The sequence below is a fragment of the Perna viridis genome, chromosome 1 (assembly GCF_037379345.1).
Source record: "Perna viridis isolate PV_CMFRI_1.1 ecotype Kerala chromosome 1, ASM3737934v1, whole genome shotgun sequence".
NCBI lineage: Eukaryota > Metazoa > Mollusca > Bivalvia > Mytilida > Mytilidae > Perna > Perna viridis.
This window is the reverse complement of record NC_142445.1, coordinates 63,819,670-63,840,412: the sequence shown is the minus strand read 5'-3', so window position 1 is coordinate 63,840,412 and position 20,743 is coordinate 63,819,670. Positions and strand designations below refer to the sequence as shown.

Here is a 20,743-nt window from a genome sequence, read left to right as displayed (position 1 = left end):
TTGTGTTAGATCTTCTCATATTCTTACCATTCAAAATAGATGTGATCCTGCATATTTAAGTTCATATGTATATGTTTACATTTTGTGTTTTAGGTGGGGTTTGTACTGTTCCTATTTCTATTTATACTTTTAAGTTTGTTTTGTGGTAATTTAATTGTTCTTTGTATTTTTGTCCATGGACTGCCCTTGTATGTCCAAAGATTTCCACTTGTTTGTATCTTTGCTATTGCCACTTCTTCTTTTTTCCCCAAGTTAAATCAGCCACACTTTGTATAAGTTATGTAATGTATGAATAAAAATTGCTCCCTCATAGGCTTAAATTTCAACTTTTTAGAAGAAATTTGGTCAATTAAGTCATGATATAATATAGAGAATTTTGAGTATTTTTATATACGAATTTAGACTAGAAGTAGTAAACAGATAAAATGAACAGTAGAAAAATAATTTCTACTTTTCATCTAGCCCTCTTACATATTCTTCTGGAAAGGAGAAAATGAACAGTTGTGTCTAGAAACTCACTTAGTAGTTACTTAAGCAACACACATTTGATCTGTGCTATACTTTTTAAAAGTTTTTTTATACCCATAGCATTGTTTTTTGTGTATTTGTTTTTGGTTGCTGTATGTTTTTATTGTCATCTTGGTTATGTCTTGAACAACTCTTGGTCAGTAACGAATACTCAACAGGAGAACCTGGATATTTATTGTGGTAGTCCATTTACTATCCAAAGATTCATGACCAGTGTTCAACATGATGTATATTTGTATTGTCAGGCCATAAAATGTGATCAGTAATTAAAAAACCAAATCAATCATACAGTTCAGGTTAATTACAGGTAATTAATTACCTGTACTGGACAGTGGCTATTCTGGGGCTTTATGGGGAAGGTTTGATGGGCTTTTGTGGTGATTAATTAGATTTTCTGGAATAATAGGAACATTTTATTATCTAATATGGTAAGTTTGCTTACATTGTGGTTAGAGTTGTTTATTAGTTGGCATTGGACCTTGTTGCTTGAACAATTCTTTTTTTCGAGCCTCTTAGATAAAGAGTTGGAATACAATATGTTTGTCTTCTATATTTGGTAAGTAGATGTGTACCAGGTATTTTAAGAAAAAATCTACACCATGGGTAAAAAACAACTGTTTGCATGACTTAGTGTAGTGTTAAATCCCCAAGTTGTAATATATGCTGTACAGCATCATTGAGAGATCTTATGTAAAGCAATGACTGTTGGTGTTTCATATTTTCGTCAGTATTTTTTTTTATTGCAGTCTAGCATGTCTGTGCAGATTTTGAAGCAATATCTTTTTTAAAAGAAAATTGACAGATAGATGTATTGAAGGATTTTGTAGTCTGCTATAAAAATCCTTGATACCTGTTTAGAATTCCTTGCATTGAAAGTTAACAAGGATTATTTTGTTATACTCTTGCCCATGGGGAATTTTTATTTTGAACAATTTGAACAGTTGCTTCTTAATTTACTTCACATTACTTTGCTAGCTTATTAGTACTGCTGTCCATAATGTAAAATTTTTGCAAGGAATGAGCATTACTCATTACAAATCAGTGAGACTGTTTCATGTTTACCATGGTAATTCGAGTGTTTGATTTGATAGAGAATGGCTTGAAATATACAGTAGTCTTCTGTTCAGAAGGATAAGTCAAACCAGAATTAATTCCCATTTTTTTTTATAATTCTGTTAAAAATTTTGATATTTATGTATTTGAATCAAATTTCTTTGCTTCAACATAATTCTGACAACCCTAAATACTTGTTGTGTTTTGGTAATACTCAATAATAAAGATACTTTATTAAGGTTGACAATAAATTTCTTTTAATGTTGAAAAATTGACAAGTCAATCTTAAAATCATCGGGATGGATATAAATTTAGTAAATGCCTCTAGGTTTTATTTGTCTACCTAAAAGAGATTGTTTCTGTTTGGGTTAAACTGGAGCATTAAGATATCACTTTATCCTGATAGTGATCAAAATATTGCAGCGCTACAGGTGACATACAATTATCTTGTCATGACAGTGTCTTACAAAGTTAGAACAAATAGTCTTTTAAAATAATTTTATCAAGTTGTGACTTATTTTCTTGGTTTTATAGTTATGTTTTAAAACAAATATGGTGAAAATATTGATAGGTCAGCATCCTGAGGAGATGTGGTTATCATTTTGTTCTCAAGTGTGTTTTACTGGATTAATATGTAAATGCTGTAGCCCTGAAATATTCTGATTGTTAGAATCTTTAGGCTGCAATCCAAAACCATGAAAAAATATGGGCTCAAATAAAAATAAAGATTTGTTGTCTTATGAGAAGTTTCACACTAAAAAATGATGATTTTAGCAAATGTATTATTTGTTTGAATATTAAATATGTCATAAAAAATTCATCTTTTGTTTAGTGAGTTTAATTTCTGATCAGGAGTTATTGACAATATTGTTTTCACATGTGTATTTTTCATTAGTCTCTGATTTATTCATTTTTCATTTCCATTTTCTGTAAATGTCAAGTAATAACTTTAGAAATGTACACCAATCAATAAATCTCTGAAATATTTGAACACTTTAAATATCTATGTTGTTAATCAGGAAAAAATTCTTGATTAAATTAATTGTAACTTGCACACATGTATGTCATAACTAGAGATATTAATATTATAAATATCTTAACTTTTTCCACATAAAATGGAATTCTAACAAAATTTCTGTAATGATAAAAATGAGACATATTTCCTAAACATAGAAACAGTATGTGAAGTATCTATCAACCATTTGTTTACAATACTTAAAATCAATAAGTCCGTTTTATCACCTGAATTCCACCCTGTTAAGGTGTACTGACGGCCTGGTTTTAAGGTAGGACTTCAGTCTATGTAAGGTTTTTTGATGCATTGGTTGCATTTGATGTCTACAGGATCAGTTTTTAAACCAATACTTGTTAAGTCCTTTCAAATTCATTGAAAATCAGCATAATTAATATAGTGTTACTATTGCTGTATATTAAAAATACAATAATCATTTCTCTATCTGTGACAAATCAATAAATGAGTACTGGTACTATATATCTTACAATAACAGGTTTCAGAATTAGTTTACATTTCAATTTAGAGCTCTTAATATTTTTCATTCGTTATTTTTTATTGTACCTGTATACAAGATTATTTTTTAGGTATTTGAATTAACATTTTTATTGTATTTATGGTGTTTATTTATTTAATTTTTTTTTTTACAATTTTGACTATTTTGTGAGTCTCAAACTGACAAAATTCTACTTTAATTACTTGATTAACAAAATAGACATGGACTTTGTTAGTATTATTTATAAAAACTTTTCAGACATGAAAATGATGTTGTACTATAATATGTGAAACAGGACCATTAAAAATTACATAACAAACATATTGATTGATTTTTGATAACCACTGTTGTCTAGTCCAATACATCATGCCTGTCAAGTTTATATAAGGGAGATAACTCATATGTGTTTTTGATGTCTTCATTATTCATGTATAACACTGTCTGTCTATTTAGGCCATGATGAAGCCTGGGTTTATCATGTGTTATGCAGAAGCATATATGTTTATGCTAAAAATACATTTTAAATGTTTGTCTAAGTGGCTGTTTACACCCAAATTATTGAACATAAAAAAAATAGTTCCTTACCCTGAAAGACTGTAGAGGCAATAATAAAGTCTAGGGCAATGCTGTCTAGAATAGCATAAAGATTCATTTTTAAATGCTAAATCAACTTGTCTTGAAATATATAGTAGATTAAAATTTGGAACTAATTTGCTTTTTGAAAAGTATTTAATAAGCTGTAGCTTTATTTGCAAGCAATGCATTTATGTTGTTATGGTGTGATTTGATTACTGTAATACATTGTAATGGTTGTTGAGAAGTGGATTAAAAAACCTCTCACATTGAAGATTAATATAGATTTACTTTGACTGTTGTAGATTAAGGTTAATATGTTGGAATAACTCTTTTTAGAAGATTTAGTGACTTTCGTGATCTTCAATTGTAAATGGCTATTTGCACATAGGTCATAGAATTTGTTGACAAATCATCACTGTTGTCTAGTTGTACTATTTATTTAGTTTGGGATATTGAGTTGACAGTTTTTATTGAGTGACTTTCTAAAAATTTTGTGACTTTAAAAAGTAACTTCAAATTTATTTCCATGGAATAGTTGGATTTAGCAACTTAAGTTAAATTATATTATAGAAATTTAGTTTGAAATGTTTGCAGTAGATAACTAGATTTGTATGTCATAGTGTCTTGATTTGGTAAAAATTGCTTGACTGCTTTGTTATTTAAGTATCCATTGAATGATGCTAAGAATTACAGTTCTGTTTTTTATTTTCAGAGAAATCCATCGGACTACCTAGCTCGTAAGAAAGAAAAGGAAGAAGAAGAACAGAAAGAAAAAAGCCGATTTGCTCGAAGATCAAAAAGTTCGGCCGATAAAGATTACGTTGCCAAAAGACGTAGTTATGTAACTGAAAGAGATGAATCTGACATTAAGGAGAGAAAATCAAAAAGAGGATCATATACCTTCGATCATACGTATGATTCTGTGCCTAAAAGGACTGAGAAATCTCAAAGGAGGTCTTTGAATCTTACTGATAGTCACATTCCAAAGCCTGTCAAATCAGACTCTATTTTAAAAACTGAATCTCTGAAGAAAACCAGAGCACCCTTACCACCTGGTAAAGTGCAGGCTAATTCTACAGAAAAACTTAAGTCATCAGCACCTCAGCCACCAACAGTTAAACAAAAAGAGAAATTTCAAGAGCCACAGGTAGTGGATAATCATATAATTGAACCTGAGACTGTTCCTCCAGTAAACACCCAGAGGGAGATTGAAATAAAGCCTCAGAAGGAGGAGGAAAAGGTTACTGCACCTTCAGAAACTGGTCCTGTAAAGCCCTCTCGTCCTCCAAGGAAGAAGAAGGAAGCCCCAAAACAACCATCATTAGATGAAAAACAATCTGACTTAGTAAGGGATACAAGCAACACTACTGAGAATCTTGTCAGTGACACCCCAGAAAAAAGGGAGGTTATCTTGGATCAAGTGTTCTCAGATGAGAAGATAGATCAAGTTACTCTACAGGAAGAATTTGTCGTTGAACAATCAGATCACGTAGAAAGTGGTACATATACATTTAGACAGGTGCAAATTGTAAACCCTGAGGAACTACAAGTGTCTGGTAATACTGAAGACATTAGTGACAAAAACATTAAAGGAATAATTAAAAAATCTAATCGTGATACATCTTCCGAATCGGACAATCCAAGTTTTGAAAGTGCTAACATTGAAGTGAAGGACAATTCACAAGGTGATGTTTTTGATGCTGGTATTGAATCAGAATATATTATAAATAAACCAGGTAAAAGTTTACCTGACAATATAGCCGACACCATTTCTCTCACATCACTTACTTCTGTGGAATCAGCAGCTCCACCTTTACCTGAGAGTATCCCACCTGTACTGCCTGATATACCTCCTCCTACACCTGTGTTGTCTCGTAAAATAGAGGTAAAAAACCCTCATATAGAGATAGAGGAGAAAACTCAACCAACAATGATGGAGGATACAGAGGTTGAGGAAGAAATTATTCAAATACAATCATCTTCTAAAGTCCAAAGTGAGGCTCCATCAACTAGAGAGGAGGTTGTTTCCCCACATAGTCAGAAAGTGGCAGAAATGAGGGACCAGTTTTTTGGTGTCAATAAAAGTCCTCCACCTGTCATTTCTGCTGAAGAGACTGTCCCTACCAAGACTGCAATGGATGTTTATCTGAATGATTTACAACTTGAGGCCAAAACTAAGGAACTAGAGGAGGCTGCCTCTGACTCAGATGTGTCGGACTCAGAGGACAAGTTCGATTTTCAGGCTGTTTTCATTCCAGGTAAATACATGTTACTAACAGTATTTTGATTAATATTCTTGATTTGTTAAAATGACTCTTCTGATATAGAAATCAGCTTTTCAAGTCAAATAGATCTGACGATATTGGTTAACGATGTATTCCTGTAAACTACTAAACATTAGAAATAATAATATATTTCATTGATCGCAATATAAATGTTGATACTAAACACATTACAGATTTTATATAAAATTTAGGTTGACAAAAATCTTTATCTATAAAATATTGTCTGTAATTAATTTTATGTCGATATAACATGTTACATCCCTAAGTATCTTCAAATGTCAAACTTTGGAAATCAATTTGTGATGTATGAACTTATGTTTTATGGTACATGTACATAGTATCAGGTTAAAAATGATAAATGGGTAAATGACAGAAAAAAAAATAATAATAAAAAAACTAAACAAATATTGAAGAACTGTCCTCTTGATAAAACAATCATTGTGTATTTTACACACCATTCTTATTTCCTTTTTACTTCGATGCTAATGTGAATGCTATAATAGGTAAACAAACCTTAGCCTTTCATCTATATCATTTTTGGAAAGTATCCTCTTTTTATGGATTGAAGTGTGGTCCATTGATATCACACAATATTTTGGGATCACCATAATTTATTTTTGTTGCAGGAGATGGTAAAACAGGGGTAGTGCCAACATCACCTGATGCAGATGACAATGAGATCCATTTGATTTCTTACAACACTACCACAGTACTAAGTCCTGTATCCCAAGCTGACTCTGCTTTTGAGGACATGGCTTCAGTTGACAGCTCGAATCATGTTAGCCTCAGCAGTACTCTAGAGGACTTCCCTGATGGTCTGGTTGTCAAGGAAACAGTCACAGAGGTCAAGGAAGAATTCAGTGAGTCGTCAGATCATGGGTCAATGTCGCCTCCAGAGTCATCACCAAGGAAACCACAGCGTGTTACATCTTCTCCAGTACAAACAGATGGCAAATCTTTCATGGCTAAGGCCAACCAGTTTTCTAATGTAATCAATGAACCACCAAAAGTTCATATCCGTGCCAATACAAAAGAAATGTCAGCTGCTCACATACAGGCTGTAGATGCTCAGAGGAAGGCTGTTATCCAGACTAGTACTGTTAAAAGAAAGAATGTTGGCTGGGAGGACCAGGAAGGTTGGTATTACTTACATGTGTAAGGGAGGTAACTCTGTTTGGGCTAATATGTTGGTCTCAGTATCGTATTAATTTTCCCATAGACTTCTGTAGTGAAGTGCATATTTTTAGGATTTTTAAAAAAATATGCAAATTGATTCAATAAAACTTTCACTTATGTAGCATTTCTAAGGACATGTGAAAAAATAATTTCCCGCATAGAAAATAGGGTGAGTCCACGAAGATCGGACAGAAAAGTAGTCTTGAACTATAAATAGCCATTTTCCCTACTTTCACTTTCGTTTTGCACTCACCAAACCAACCTTTTCAGTGGAACATTTTTATGATATTATGTTAGATTTTCCTTTAAAAAAGTTCTTCATCTTACAGTGTGATGTTTGCTCTATTTTATAAGTCATTGTTCATATCTTTTGACAAAACATTAGTTTGTAGAGAGGCAAAAAGAAAATACACTATATTTTTATAGCATCCATGTTTTGACGTACACCCGCTCAGGGATATGCAATACGATACTGGTACCTGTTGGTTCTGTTTGAACAGTTCATATATTGGTCAAAGGGGAATAATACAAATTTAAAATGGTACAAAGTCATCCACATTGCAAAAATTGTATCAGAGTTTCTTCCCTTGGCTTGCAGGGTAGTTTTTAATGAAATTTAGTCAATAGCATTAAAACATTTAAGGTAAGGGTTTTCCTACTGCTCATTAAAAAAATAAATTCAATATTTAAAAGAATGATTTCAGCATATTCTAATGAATGCTGTCAAATAAAATGATAGTTAATGAAGTAATTTCTAGCTCACAGAAAGACACATTGAAGGTGAACTGAGTACTTATTTTTACATCAATTTGCATAAAAGATTAATAAGTGAGAAATGTTAACACCTACTGACCTTGTCTTTAACAAATTACCTGTTACTTATGATATGATGTAATATTACAAACATATGATTAGATATTGTCATAAGAATAATAAGGCCATAGGGTCATATATTTCTAAGGTAGGTTACATTCTTTAATTGGTTATTCTTTCACCAATTAACTTAATCCTAGATAATGGCTTTTTTGGAAGTTTGTTTTTGTCCATTAATAAGTGTTAATTAATTAATTAATCTAAATAGGAAGATATATTTGCATATGTTGTCTCAGAAAATAACTGGTTATGACATGCAGAAGTGAGATAAAACTGTATAAAATTGAAATTAAAAGTAAAATATAATATTTTAAGAGTTGTTAAGAAAACATCAACAATGGTGTACCAGTATGGAAGCCGATGTAGAAAATTCAAATTTTTACATCTAAGTTATATTGAAAAATTTCAAAGTCTTGGTGAGTTTAACTGTTTAAAATTCCATGAAAAGAAATTTGATTAATCAAGACTTTCAAAAAAGATTTTATTTGCTAAGTTTTCTCTAGAGTTTTGTATTAACAGTGTATTGGTTTCATGCCATACTGAACTTTAACCTTTAACATTATTTAAAGGTTTGATAATAGTTTCATAATTGGTTTAAAATTGAATAAATAAAGAATTCTAAATTAATTTCTAGATATTTCATATGAGTCATTACTTAAAGTGAGTTCAAGGTTAAATTTTGAGTCTAGTTGAAGGAGGTCCACAATCTGATATCGTGGATCCCTAATCAGTCAATATCTATAGCATAGTGCCTTTTATCAAACAATATCTTGTGTAATAATTACTTCAAAAATCCAATCATGAATAGTTTTGTACAAAGGGACAACTTGATTTAAATAAAGATTTGGCTAGATTAAAGGATGGCATTCCCTTAAGGCTAGTCCTTGTACAAATCTTTATTTGTGATAATGTGAAAACAGCTCTTATTATTGATGTAAAAATCATTGTATGTTATTTCTGGACACAAGAAATAAAGGACCTGTTTTGGTAAGTATTGTAATAGGTTGAATTCTATACAAGGTCAGTCAGTTGTGAATTGGGTTTGTTAATATTTGTTGTTTACTATGGGAGACAAAACCCTATGAATAGGTAGGCTGAATACCATACTTTTGAGAAATTTTGTTCATGTTTCAATGCAGTTTGTGTAATTTGATGTACAAAGAATTTCTAAACAATACGAACACATTAGAGCCATTCTATTCTCACAACCATTTTGTCTTTTTTTAAGTATTACATTGAACCTGCATCCATTTTTCTTTGTTTTGATATGCAACTCATACAATTTGAATAATTCTAACAATTTTTAACATAAACTTGAGTTGAAGAACATAGTTGTTTTTTTTTCAACCATCAAAGTGAACTTATTGTGTAAGCAGCACACATGTATAGTCAGTTTTCTTATTTCAATTGATATACAATACTAGTAAATTATTTGGCTATTATTAAGCCTGTGATTGATGTAGACATTTTTATACCTCAGCATTGAAAGCAGACAGTATACATTATTTTTAAGAGATCATGTCTGAACATCTTCTTTAACTACTAGTTACAGCTATTTAATTTTTTTGACAGAAGCTTTGTATAGGTATGCCATCTTGAAGGATGTCATTTCAGACTCAAACAGCATCAACTTTATGTTTGACTACTTTGTGTATACTTTAACCATTTGTTTTCTGTTTTTTACTTTATTGATCTTTGCTCACAATTTTTTTTCTAATTCGATATATAGATCAAATTTCACAAAATTTCATTTTTTAATGTAAGTAAAGCAGCTACTATATTGTTTTGTATTATGACATCATTATTTTGGTCAAGTTTACACCAAGGACTATTTGTGTAATCAACTACTGGCCCCTATCAAAGATAGTGACATATAGATGATCCTGAACCCAAGGTAAACAATATCCTAATTTTTCAAATCTTAAAAGTGTCTATGCAGACATGCAAATAACTCTTTATCATAATACATGTACAAATGTCATACCTGCATGTACAAACCCTTTCTAGCCATGGATCCTATTTGTATATTTTACTTTTATTGATTTGAAGATAAACAAGTTTTTCCCAACATAATTCTGTGTAACAAAAATATTTTGATTGTGATAATTATGTCTCATTTTCTATATATAGTATCTGACTTTCATTTCCACCCTTAATCAACAGAAATAAACAGGGAAATAATCACTATTTGTAAAGGTAAAATTTAAAAAATAACATTTGAAATAATATTTACTCTCATAGTTTTGATAAAATCTAAATTAGGAATTGGAAGTACATTGTTTAAATTCAGATAATTTTGTTACATATAAGGAATTGTCTAGGGACTGATTTGAACCCGTCGCGTGATAGTTAAGAGATAATAACATTTTAGTCATATAATTAGATACCCTGTATTAGCCAAATATTTAGGCTATTGATGGGGGTGAAAGTAATTGTTAAAATGTTGTGTTATCATCTATTTTTGGGTTATTTGAAATAACGTCAAGGATTTGAGGTGATTTTCGAGGTGCAAATTCCAAAATGGTCTGGATTTACCGTGTTCAGCTGCCAGGTGAGACAATTTCCATTAGCCAAAACAAATTGACGTACAATATTTCCCAAGATTTAAAATTGTTAAAATTTAAATAATATATTACATAATTGAAATATTGATTTTAGTTACTTCAATCTAGGTTGCTGCTAAAATCAATATTGCATGTGTACATGTAGGTGTTGATCAAAATGTTAAGATAGTTTTACTAAAATATGGATTAACTGGGTGGAGCCAGGTATTTCATTAAGATTTTTGTAGCACCAAAGGAGAATGATATTTGGAAGTCATGACACCCATTTTATCCTGTTTTTTTTTTCTTTTACATATTTCAACACATATTCATCAGGACTACAAAAGTTTTCTAATTCATCCCATGCAATGATCTTGTCTCTGTCTGTGCAAAAAAATGCAAAATCATTCGAACAAGGTTAGAAATGAAATAAATTTATTTGTCAAAAGGCTAACTGATTGTTGAAATGGGCCAAAACCTGTGGATAACTGGAACAAGTTTTATGCATCTGATCACCTATCCATCAGGTTTCAACCAAGGTTTGGGGCATCTGATCACCTATACAACCAGGTTTCAATCAAGGTTTGGGAGTTTCATGCAAAACCATCTTTTGACCAACTTTTAATCTGTTCTATAGTTAGTAGCTACTAGCCTGTACTCTCTCCACCATTAAGAATATTATTGATATGAACTACTTGTAAATAATTTAGATTTTGACACCTATCTCTAATGTTGACTAGGATCACCACTGAATCAGTTAGATTTGGCCCTTGTTTGACACCCTATCTATATTTATATACACTCTGTATATACAACCTATGATCATTAATAGGTTTATTCTGAGACATGTACAGTACGATAACTCTAGTATAAGTAGACATGTGCATGTTTGGCAAAGATCTTGACAGATTGGGTATTAAATATTCAATAGATAACAGTGTAATAACTAGATAATAAGGGAAGAATAGTAATTAGTATACACACCTGAGAACTATAGGTATAGAATGGTAAAATTTGATTAGTCCTGATTCATGTCTTATTCCTAACTGATAGTCCAAACTACCATGTAAAGTTTCTATTGATAACTTTGATACCTAAATGAAGTCTATACAACCTCATGATTTTCTAATAATTCATGCAAACTTATATCCATTAATTTAAATGCCTATAGTAGAATGGTAGCCAATAGCCAAAATTTCAATAATTGCATTAAGATAAAATAAAATCTTAGGGTCCAACTTAAGAACTATCTGCATTGGAGTTTGAATACATATATAACATATACACTTACATGTTTAACAGAACATACTCAGGGTATACAGATTGTATGCCACATTATATTAGAACACAAAGTATTTGAATTAAAGGAACAAGTTTATTTAATGCTGATATATATACTTTAAAACATGATTTCTTATTACAGAAGAAGGCAGTGACTCCAACATTGATTCGAGTAAGATATTTTCCTGTTGCTATATTCCCATACATTTGCAATGTCAGCACATGTCACACTTTCACATTTTATGATACATGCAGGCCTTCATGTGCTTATGTCAGGCAAAAAATAATACTATGAGTGCTAAAAAAGAACTTTTCACTATTCTAATAGATTGATTTACTTTTAGAAATAGACATATTTCATAGCTTTATTGCTTGATTTGCATGCTGTTGAGAAAATATAACATTAAGAGAATTTAGTTTTGTTGGAAACACTAATCAACTAATTCCATATGTGAAGCTCATAATAAAATAGTTATTTTAGGTTTGCATATTGAACGCAAATCTATGATTTGAATGCTGTTGCTTTGCTGTCACATTTTAGACTTATATATCCCATGTCCTTATTGCTCAAAGAAAACAGCAAGGCCTCCTCTACATTTTATATTCCTTGTTATATCCTACATTTGATGTTGCCTTGAGTTAATTGGTTTGGTACTTTGTAGAAGGATATTGTGTAAATTGCCAAATGTTTCAAGAAATTATTTTATGTATCAATGGCCATGGAAGCCATTACTGTGAGTTTTCCTCATACATCAAGGCTGTTAGTCAATATTGAACTTCTATTAATTACTATTCTATGTTAATTTTTAGACAGCTTATACAAACAACTGACAAATTTCCAGTTGTAGATGAATTCATTTGTCTGCAAATAGATATTTAAATATGATTTCACCAATAACTTGATATAATGATCATCTACAAATATATTTTTTATTTATTTTACCCTATAGACATTGATTATTTACAATCATATTACAACATCTGTTTCACAATCTAAACATATGAATAATGGTCCTTAATGTAAAGATGAAACATATTATATTGATTGACAATTAAAAAATAGGGGTGTTTAAGTTATAAGGTCTGACCAGATTTATGTGGCACCTCAGTGGACAATAATGTGACATATTCAAGCTATCAAGATTTTTGATTGAACTGAGGTTTATTTAGAGTTGCTTGAAAACAACCCTAAAAAATGTTTATTCCTTGGATCTGTTCATCCTCCGAATGGAATTAGGTCTTACAATTTATGTTTGGAGCTTTTATATTGTATGTGAACACATTTTTAGTTAATGCTGAAGGATCTTTCTTGGAATGCAATTTCATTCAGCTGTGTGAAGAAGTCTTATTTTGATGAACATTTAAAATTTGAACTAACTCTGGGAGCTTGTTGAACCTGTGTTAAGGATCAAACAATGTTTTATAATATGTTCTCTCGACCAGGTACTGTAATATATAATGCTTTGTTTAATAAAGCAGACATCCTGACTATTTTACAGTGTATGGTCATTGATACTTTCTTGTTTTATTGATAAGTTTAAGAGATTTTAATTCTTCATCACACAACACCTTGATATAAAGGTTATCCTATTTTTAATAAGCTTTCATGTTTCTTTTTTATGAGCATTGTTTAAAAGATTTCTTGAAGCCATATGTGCTATGGATTGTTTTGTTTTCCCCAAAGAAGATCGATTTTCAGGCTTCCTGTATTATTTTTCTGGATATGAATTCAAATTAAATCCAATCAATAAAGATTTTTTCAACTTTATTTTCATGGCACAACCCACTATGTGTCTGTATATGAGCATTCTACAAATTGTCTGCAGAAACCTTTTTAACTTCAATTTTTCTTTAATTTGATACAGAATCATTCTTGAGAACCTATCTAAGATCATGCATTCTTATCAGTATTTGTCTTTCTCTTGTTGAATATTACAATCTTCTTAGAGACACAACTTCTGGTATGAAATGTATTTTATTTTTGCACTAGAACTGGTAAATACACTAAAATGAGAAAGTTAGAAGACAAGTTGATGCAAAGTTTACCACTTAAAGTAAACATCATAGCCACCACGCCTGGGTCCATACCTCTGTGTCTAGGTTTTATACAGTCCTTTTTCCTGTTGGACGGAATGACTATTGAGACATTCACGTACATTTTTGTCAGTTTTTGTCATTTTTGTCGTTCTATTTAAAACAAAAAGATTAATGTCTATAAAATCTTCAAACGAGAATATTAAAGGGTCGTTTATAACCTTTGCATGACCTTTTCTGTTTGCTCTTTTGATAAGTTCAGCTTCTTTTGATTCATTTTGAGACAGAAAATATCACATGTAAGTTGTTTTCTCGTATTTTCTAAATCATGTACAAATTTACATGTAATATGTCTTCTTTCTTGTAATGCCAGACTATCAAGTGCTCTGAATCAGTATGTTTTTAAGGTAACCAGTGCATGTTGATTGATGATACATGTATGAGATTTTGTGGTGCAAGATTTGAATGAATTAATGATTGATACATAGTCTTTTATCCTTGATCTGTTCTTTGGAATTAAATGAAAAATTAAGGTTACAGGAAAGCAAAATTACTCGCACATCTGCTTGCAGGTAAAATTAGCTGCTTCCATTGGTTGCAAGCTGAAGTTCTGAGGTTAAAGGTTAATGTAATGCTACTTTATTTAGAAAAGCATTACATCAACTTGATCCATTCAATGCTATCTTTCCTTGGAGATAGAGATTTTTGTTGGCCTAGATTGTTTGACATAATCTTTATCCTTGGCTCATGATGAATATGTTTTTGTTATAGTATTGTTTACTTTAGGATTTTTCATGCTGCAGTATAGTTGCCATCAAACTAAATCTGTAGGACCTTTTATGTCACATAACATTTTATAACTGGTTATCAGATAAACCAGGAGAACCAGTTGCCCATCTTTTCAACAGCCTGTTAGCTTATTTTTATTGCATTGTTACTGTATTAAAGGATTAAGATAGTATAGTATGTGGTTATTTCAATGACCAAGTGTTGGATTTGGGGTTAAGATATCAGGGATTTCAATTTTTCATGTATTTCAGTATCAAACTATTTTGAGTATACTTGTTTCTGTGAGGATTTTATAGGATTGACTGGTACCTCATCATAATTTATGTATACTATAGTTGCAGTAGTTACAGATATTATCATGTAACTGAAATGTTTGACACAATGAAATCCATTTAGAAGATCTTTGATAAATTTTCATATCCTGATAACAATTTAACCAATCATGAGTTATTATGTTTCTTTAACAACATTAAAAGCTTAAGCAGACTTTTAACATACTAGTTTCTAGTACCAGTTGCTACTTACTGTTTTATTAGTGAAATTAAATTTGAAATGTAACTGAAACATTTGGAATTTCAGTCTTGAAATTGAATTTATTTTATCAGCACTTGACAATTCAAATCAAGCATGAGAAAAAACTCTACATGACATAATAACTAGGAGTAGACAGTATAATTTACAATGTCTTGAGAAATATTTGGTTAGTACTATACATTTTATCTGACATGATATTCTGTGTTTCTTAGGAAGTTGTACGAGGGTTTGGTCTAGCCTTTAGGGGGTTTTACAGGTGAAACATCAGGAATTTGGTTGTAAAACACCTGTCAAAGTTTATCTTGTTAATATCTAAGGAAAACGTGGGCTTTCACTACTTCTTGTTCTTCTACAAGACTCAGCTGCTTCAGTTCTATAGATAGTGGTTAATGGCAGGCTTAAGACATTCCTTGAAAACATAGTGGCTTTACTGATATCATCTTCTGACTCAGGGATAAGGATTCAAACATGGGATAGTCTTTATTACATAGTTGGATCGGTTGATATTTGTGATATTGGGAGATGGCAGATAGTCCAGTTTATTCCTCTAGTGCCGTTTTGGTTTTGAGAGTTTCTTCTAATGATTATGGTAAGGTTTTGAGCTAATTCTGTATGCATTAATTACATCTAGTACATATACAACCATACCAGTACTGTTGTGGTTGGTTCAGAACTCCTTTTAGAAATTGTAACTGGAAAGTAAAAACATCGTACATGTCATTGTAATATTGAAGTATCTGTTGTACATTGTATGGTTCTGATATTACACACAGTTTAACCTTCATTTTGGATTTTGGTTTGCATGATATACAATTTACAAGTAGATGCTTTTAATATTTAGTAAACGAAACTGAAAATAATAATTTTTTTTACAAAAAAAAGATGAAAAAAAGATAGAAAAAAAGGTAAAGTAGGAAAATTATACAGATCTTAACTTCTGCGACATTGTGGTTAGGGCAGGATACATAGTATGTTTATATACAGCCTTTAGCAAACATGTTAACAATCATTTGACAAAAAACAACAAATCAACACCTTGTTAATTCTAAATGACTACAATTATACTATTTTCTAACAATAGTCCATCATCTTCAGGGCATTGATATTCTTTTTTGTTTTTTTAACTGTTGCCAGATTTTTTGCTTGTCTTTTCTTGGCTATATATTTTTCTAAGATTAAATCATATTGAATATATAAATAGCTAATGACAGAATAATATAAAATCCATAAAAATCATTTTAGCACACAAATGATAATACTGGTTTATAATCTGTGGCAGTAACGAGACATGTGCTCCCTAGGGACAATAGAGAACATATATTTCCTCTCTGATAAACTGATTGTTTATGTGAATTTGACTTTATCTGGTAGCAGCTCTGGGGCATAGTTACTTTTCCTTACTGGAAGATCATGTCAGTCATTAAGTAATTCTGACTGTTAAAATTTAAAATAATTACAAATTGGTTACCCAACTATGATGCATAAGGGAAATTATAACAAATTTCCTTTCCTTATTTCTATAGTTTACAACTATAATTGTCAATAAATTTATTGAATAACCAACAAGAAATTACCTAAAATTTTGGTGTGTCATTATAAAAGTGTTGAAGAATACCACAAAACTTATGACAGCTTTTTGACAAATTGGCCTACTCATTACAATACCTTACAATGTCTAACATTTTATAGCAGACATGCATTTCCTTCCCGTCAACAATGAATATACATTATTTCCAATGCCATACCTTTCTCTAGTATAAGCTTGGTGACATTCTCTCATTTCAGTAAGCAGTAAATCCTACTTAGTTTGTCACACCTGAGAAATAATACTATTGAAACTATTGAGGTTATTGTCTTCTATTATCAATTTTATCGATTTAACTTGGTATAATACTATCAGAACTTTGATATTCTGAAGGTTGTTTTGATATATCAGTGATTTTGTATTTCTAGCTTACACATACTAAATAAGAGTGGAGAATTTAACTTTTCTTAAACAATTTAAGTACATGTATTGTGCAGTGTTGTTTAATTTTCCCTTAAGTGAATAGAATATATGATTCTTATTATCGTGAGATTTACACGTTGGTCATGTGACTATTTAATTCAAATACAGCAGGTAAATTTTTTAATGTCTGATCCTCGTCAGTCTGTAGGTAAAAAGGTATAAAATCCACCTAACAACACTATCTTCTCACTCCTATGCAGGACAATTCAGGTAATGTCTACCTGTATCTCACCTGGATTTGCACCTGACCAAGGTAAAATATTGACTGATGTCTTTTGATATAAATATTTAATCAAGCCTTATGAATATTACATGTATAAGTCAAATATGGCATATGTAAAGTTAGGGTTTGGATCTTTCCCAAAGCTAACAGTAGGCTATTTTTCTCCACAATTGAACTGTCTTGGGATATTTTAACTAGTGGATTAAACTTTTGTAGAGGTAGGACAGGATTCCTTGTCATTCTAATTTTTTCTAGGGGGTATTGAATCTTGATTGGTTCTTCGGTGTTAATGTTATGAAATGTGTACTATTGTATGTAATTCTAGTACAAAAGTATGAGGAAGTTTATTTTCTTGTATCATCAAAATTTGAAAATTTGAAGATATAAATCAACATGGAATACAGCACTTATAATGACTCAGATTTGAAGTAGATCAGAACTGTAAGTGAATACAGGGACAACCCTGTAATGTTATTCTTTTTCTTGCCATACAACATAGTTTGAAACCAAGTAAAGAATGGCTTCTTTGAAAGTTTTTCTTCCCCAGATTAAGTACAATGACATGAGAATGCCCATGTCAGAACTTTCCATATTTACTGTGGGATATCATATACCTAGCCAGGTTTTAGTTGAAGATATTGATAAGGAACAATGATATAGTAAAAAGTATGTGTAATGTGGGTAGTCCTGTATTTGTATAGGGTGTGACTATGTGGGAATGTTTTTAATTGATTTGTTATCATTAAATTGATATTGTATATTTAAAGTGTATATATGTAAAACTTGATGGTTAATGTGATATTCTTCTATTATAGCTCCCAGTCAGTCTACTATAGAAGTCCAAAAGTCAACAGATTCATGGCGTGAAAATTCCAAATCTGTTGCTGGAATCAACTGGGAAGAAAAACCAGACAAAGTTGATTTATACAGTAAAAACATTACACAAGAAGCAGAAACGTCTGAAATAGTTGATAGGGAATCTATCGCTGATTTATCATCCACTCGTAGACAGTGGGAATCATTTTACCGATCGACAAGTCAGGAACCCAATCAGTCTCCTAAAAAGAAGACCTCCACAGGAAAACATTGGGAGGTTAAGTTACCATACAAATCAGACAATATACCACAGCCTGTTGTAACCACAAGGCCAGAATCGCCAGACAAAATGTCAGAAACTGATTCAGACCCCTATGCCCATGAAAGTGCCATAGATAGAGAGATTCGTCTTGCCAATGAGCGAGAGGAAATGTTACGTAAAGAACAGGAAGAAAGAATGGAATTACTGAAAAGACAGGCCGAGTCTAAACAGAACTTTGAGAATAAGAACAATAATAATAATAAAGAATTTAAGACAATGTATCATGAAATGACTGAAGCTGACAGAGGATCTGAACTCCAAAAGCGAGAAACAATCATTAAACAGGAAATATTAGAGAATGAACAACGAGAAAAAGCTCTGAAGGAACATGCAAATGAGGTTTGTACATGTAGTTGTTTAACTTGACCAAACACATGTAATTGTCACTATTTTGATGGAAAATAGAGGTAGTGCTGAGTCATTCAGACACATCTGTCTCAGGCATCTGATTGATTAAACAACAATTTTAAAGAAATTTTGGTAAAAAGAAGATGAAAAAAATTTGTTAAAACTGTTAATAGGAGGAAAGTTCTGTAGGAGTAAACCATTTCAAGTAACTTCTTTGGTGTAATTACTCAGAAGTTGCAGCCTTTTGACAAAATGTCAACTTAAATATTATTAAAATTGAAAGTGACTTTTGTGAGCACTATTTTATTCAGAAAATCCATTAGAGCACAAACTAAATTTAAGCACCACAATGAAATATATGCATGACCATGTTTGAAAAATACCTTGTCAATTGAGCTTAACATAATTTTAACTCTGATGTCTAAATCAGAAGAAGGCCACTTATCTTTTACAACATCATAGGTTCACATCTATAGCATTTTTTACCATAATGTCCCCTAACACCCTTTCAGCGGCCCATACATTTTTATATTAGTAGATTATGTCACTGTTATATCCACCCATCTAAACTACCAATTTTATTGTATAGTGTCAGTGATATATTAATATTTGATAGGAGGTCAGAGAACACTTACATGTAGACAGGGTTCTCTTTGTATTAAGGATGGGTTATCTACTTGTATATTTCATGGGTATGGCTGTGTACATTTTAACAACTTTCAAGGTAGTAAGTATTGGGTCACCTAGGATTGTAGACCAATTAAAAGTGAGTTAAAATTCCACACAGAAGGGTTAATATACCTGTGCTTTGTTTAGTCCTAACAACACCCTCTGAAATGTGCAGCATTAAAAATAAATGTTAAGATGATCCATTTGTTCTTTATCTTAGCAATTTACTTCCACCTTTTAAACCAATCTTTTGCATATTATATTATTCCTAAAAATGCCATGTTTTGTCATGCCTGGATAAACTTGATCAAAATAGGATTTTGTATTAACTGTATTTTTAAATATTTATGAGTCAGTAAAATTCATTTCCTGTTTGATTTGAATAGAAACTTTTTAATAATTTCTTACACTAGATTTAAATGCAGTTGGATTAATATTGAACATTCCATTGAAAGAGTTGTTAATCCTTTTTCTTGATGCAAGGATCAGCCATTATGGTGGGCATTTAAGTGTTTAAATTTCAAAGAAGTATACCTAGTAATTCTAATAATTAATGGTTGACATAAGTTAGGCCACTTAAAGCTAATTGTTAAGTTTTTACAGAACTCTGATAGATCATAAAGGCCAATGTGTAGATATTTTATTCTTATTGCATGAAACAATGAAACTTGAGTGATTTTTTTTTCTTACATGTTAAGTCACAAACACTGGAAACAATGGTTCCACTCAAGTTGTGACTGTATAAGAAAGACGTTTGAAATTGTGTAGAATCCTAATGAGAATGGAAAAATGAGCTTGAATTTTCCTAAGAACAAATTTAGGAATTTAGTATGCCTAATAGTCCAAAAACTATTTTGGGAAAGTAACAACTATCAAGCTTGTTCATCGTAAGCTTTAACCTTTAGTTATTCTGAGTTTCAAGGAAGAAATTACCTCATGGACATTAAATTGTTATCCCAGTTGAACAGAAGAGGGCTTTCTGTCATAGTTTTCACCTAACCCTATCAGGAGACACCCTGCATATGTAGGACTCACCCACATTTACTAGAAATGACAGTAGAGCCAAATTTTATTTTTCATGAAGTTTTGCGAACAGGAACCTTTGATAATTGGAGTGGAATGTCTTAAAAGTATATTCAAACCACAAAATTATGTAATGGTATATTAGTCTCAAACA

The 20,743-nt window shown here is 31.2% G+C and overlaps 1 protein-coding gene across 3 annotated transcripts in view; it reads left to right on the top strand.

The window, feature by feature from the left end:
* LOC148629814 (uncharacterized) overlaps positions 1-20,743 on the top strand; it is a 75,975-nt gene that overhangs the window by 51,334 nt on the left and 3,898 nt on the right. For 2 of the 3 annotated variants that reach the window (XM_088557590.1, XM_088557611.1), the window contains 4 exons: positions 4,378-5,923; positions 6,577-7,086; positions 11,966-11,995; positions 18,227-18,888. In XM_088557590.1, the coding sequence (XP_088413716.1) occupies positions 4,378-5,923; positions 6,577-7,086; positions 11,966-11,995; positions 18,227-18,888 (2,748 nt within the window). The remainder of the gene's footprint in view (positions 1-4,377; positions 5,924-6,576; positions 7,087-11,965; positions 11,996-18,226; positions 18,889-20,743) is intronic. The other variant, XM_088557601.1, reaches the window with a different exon arrangement.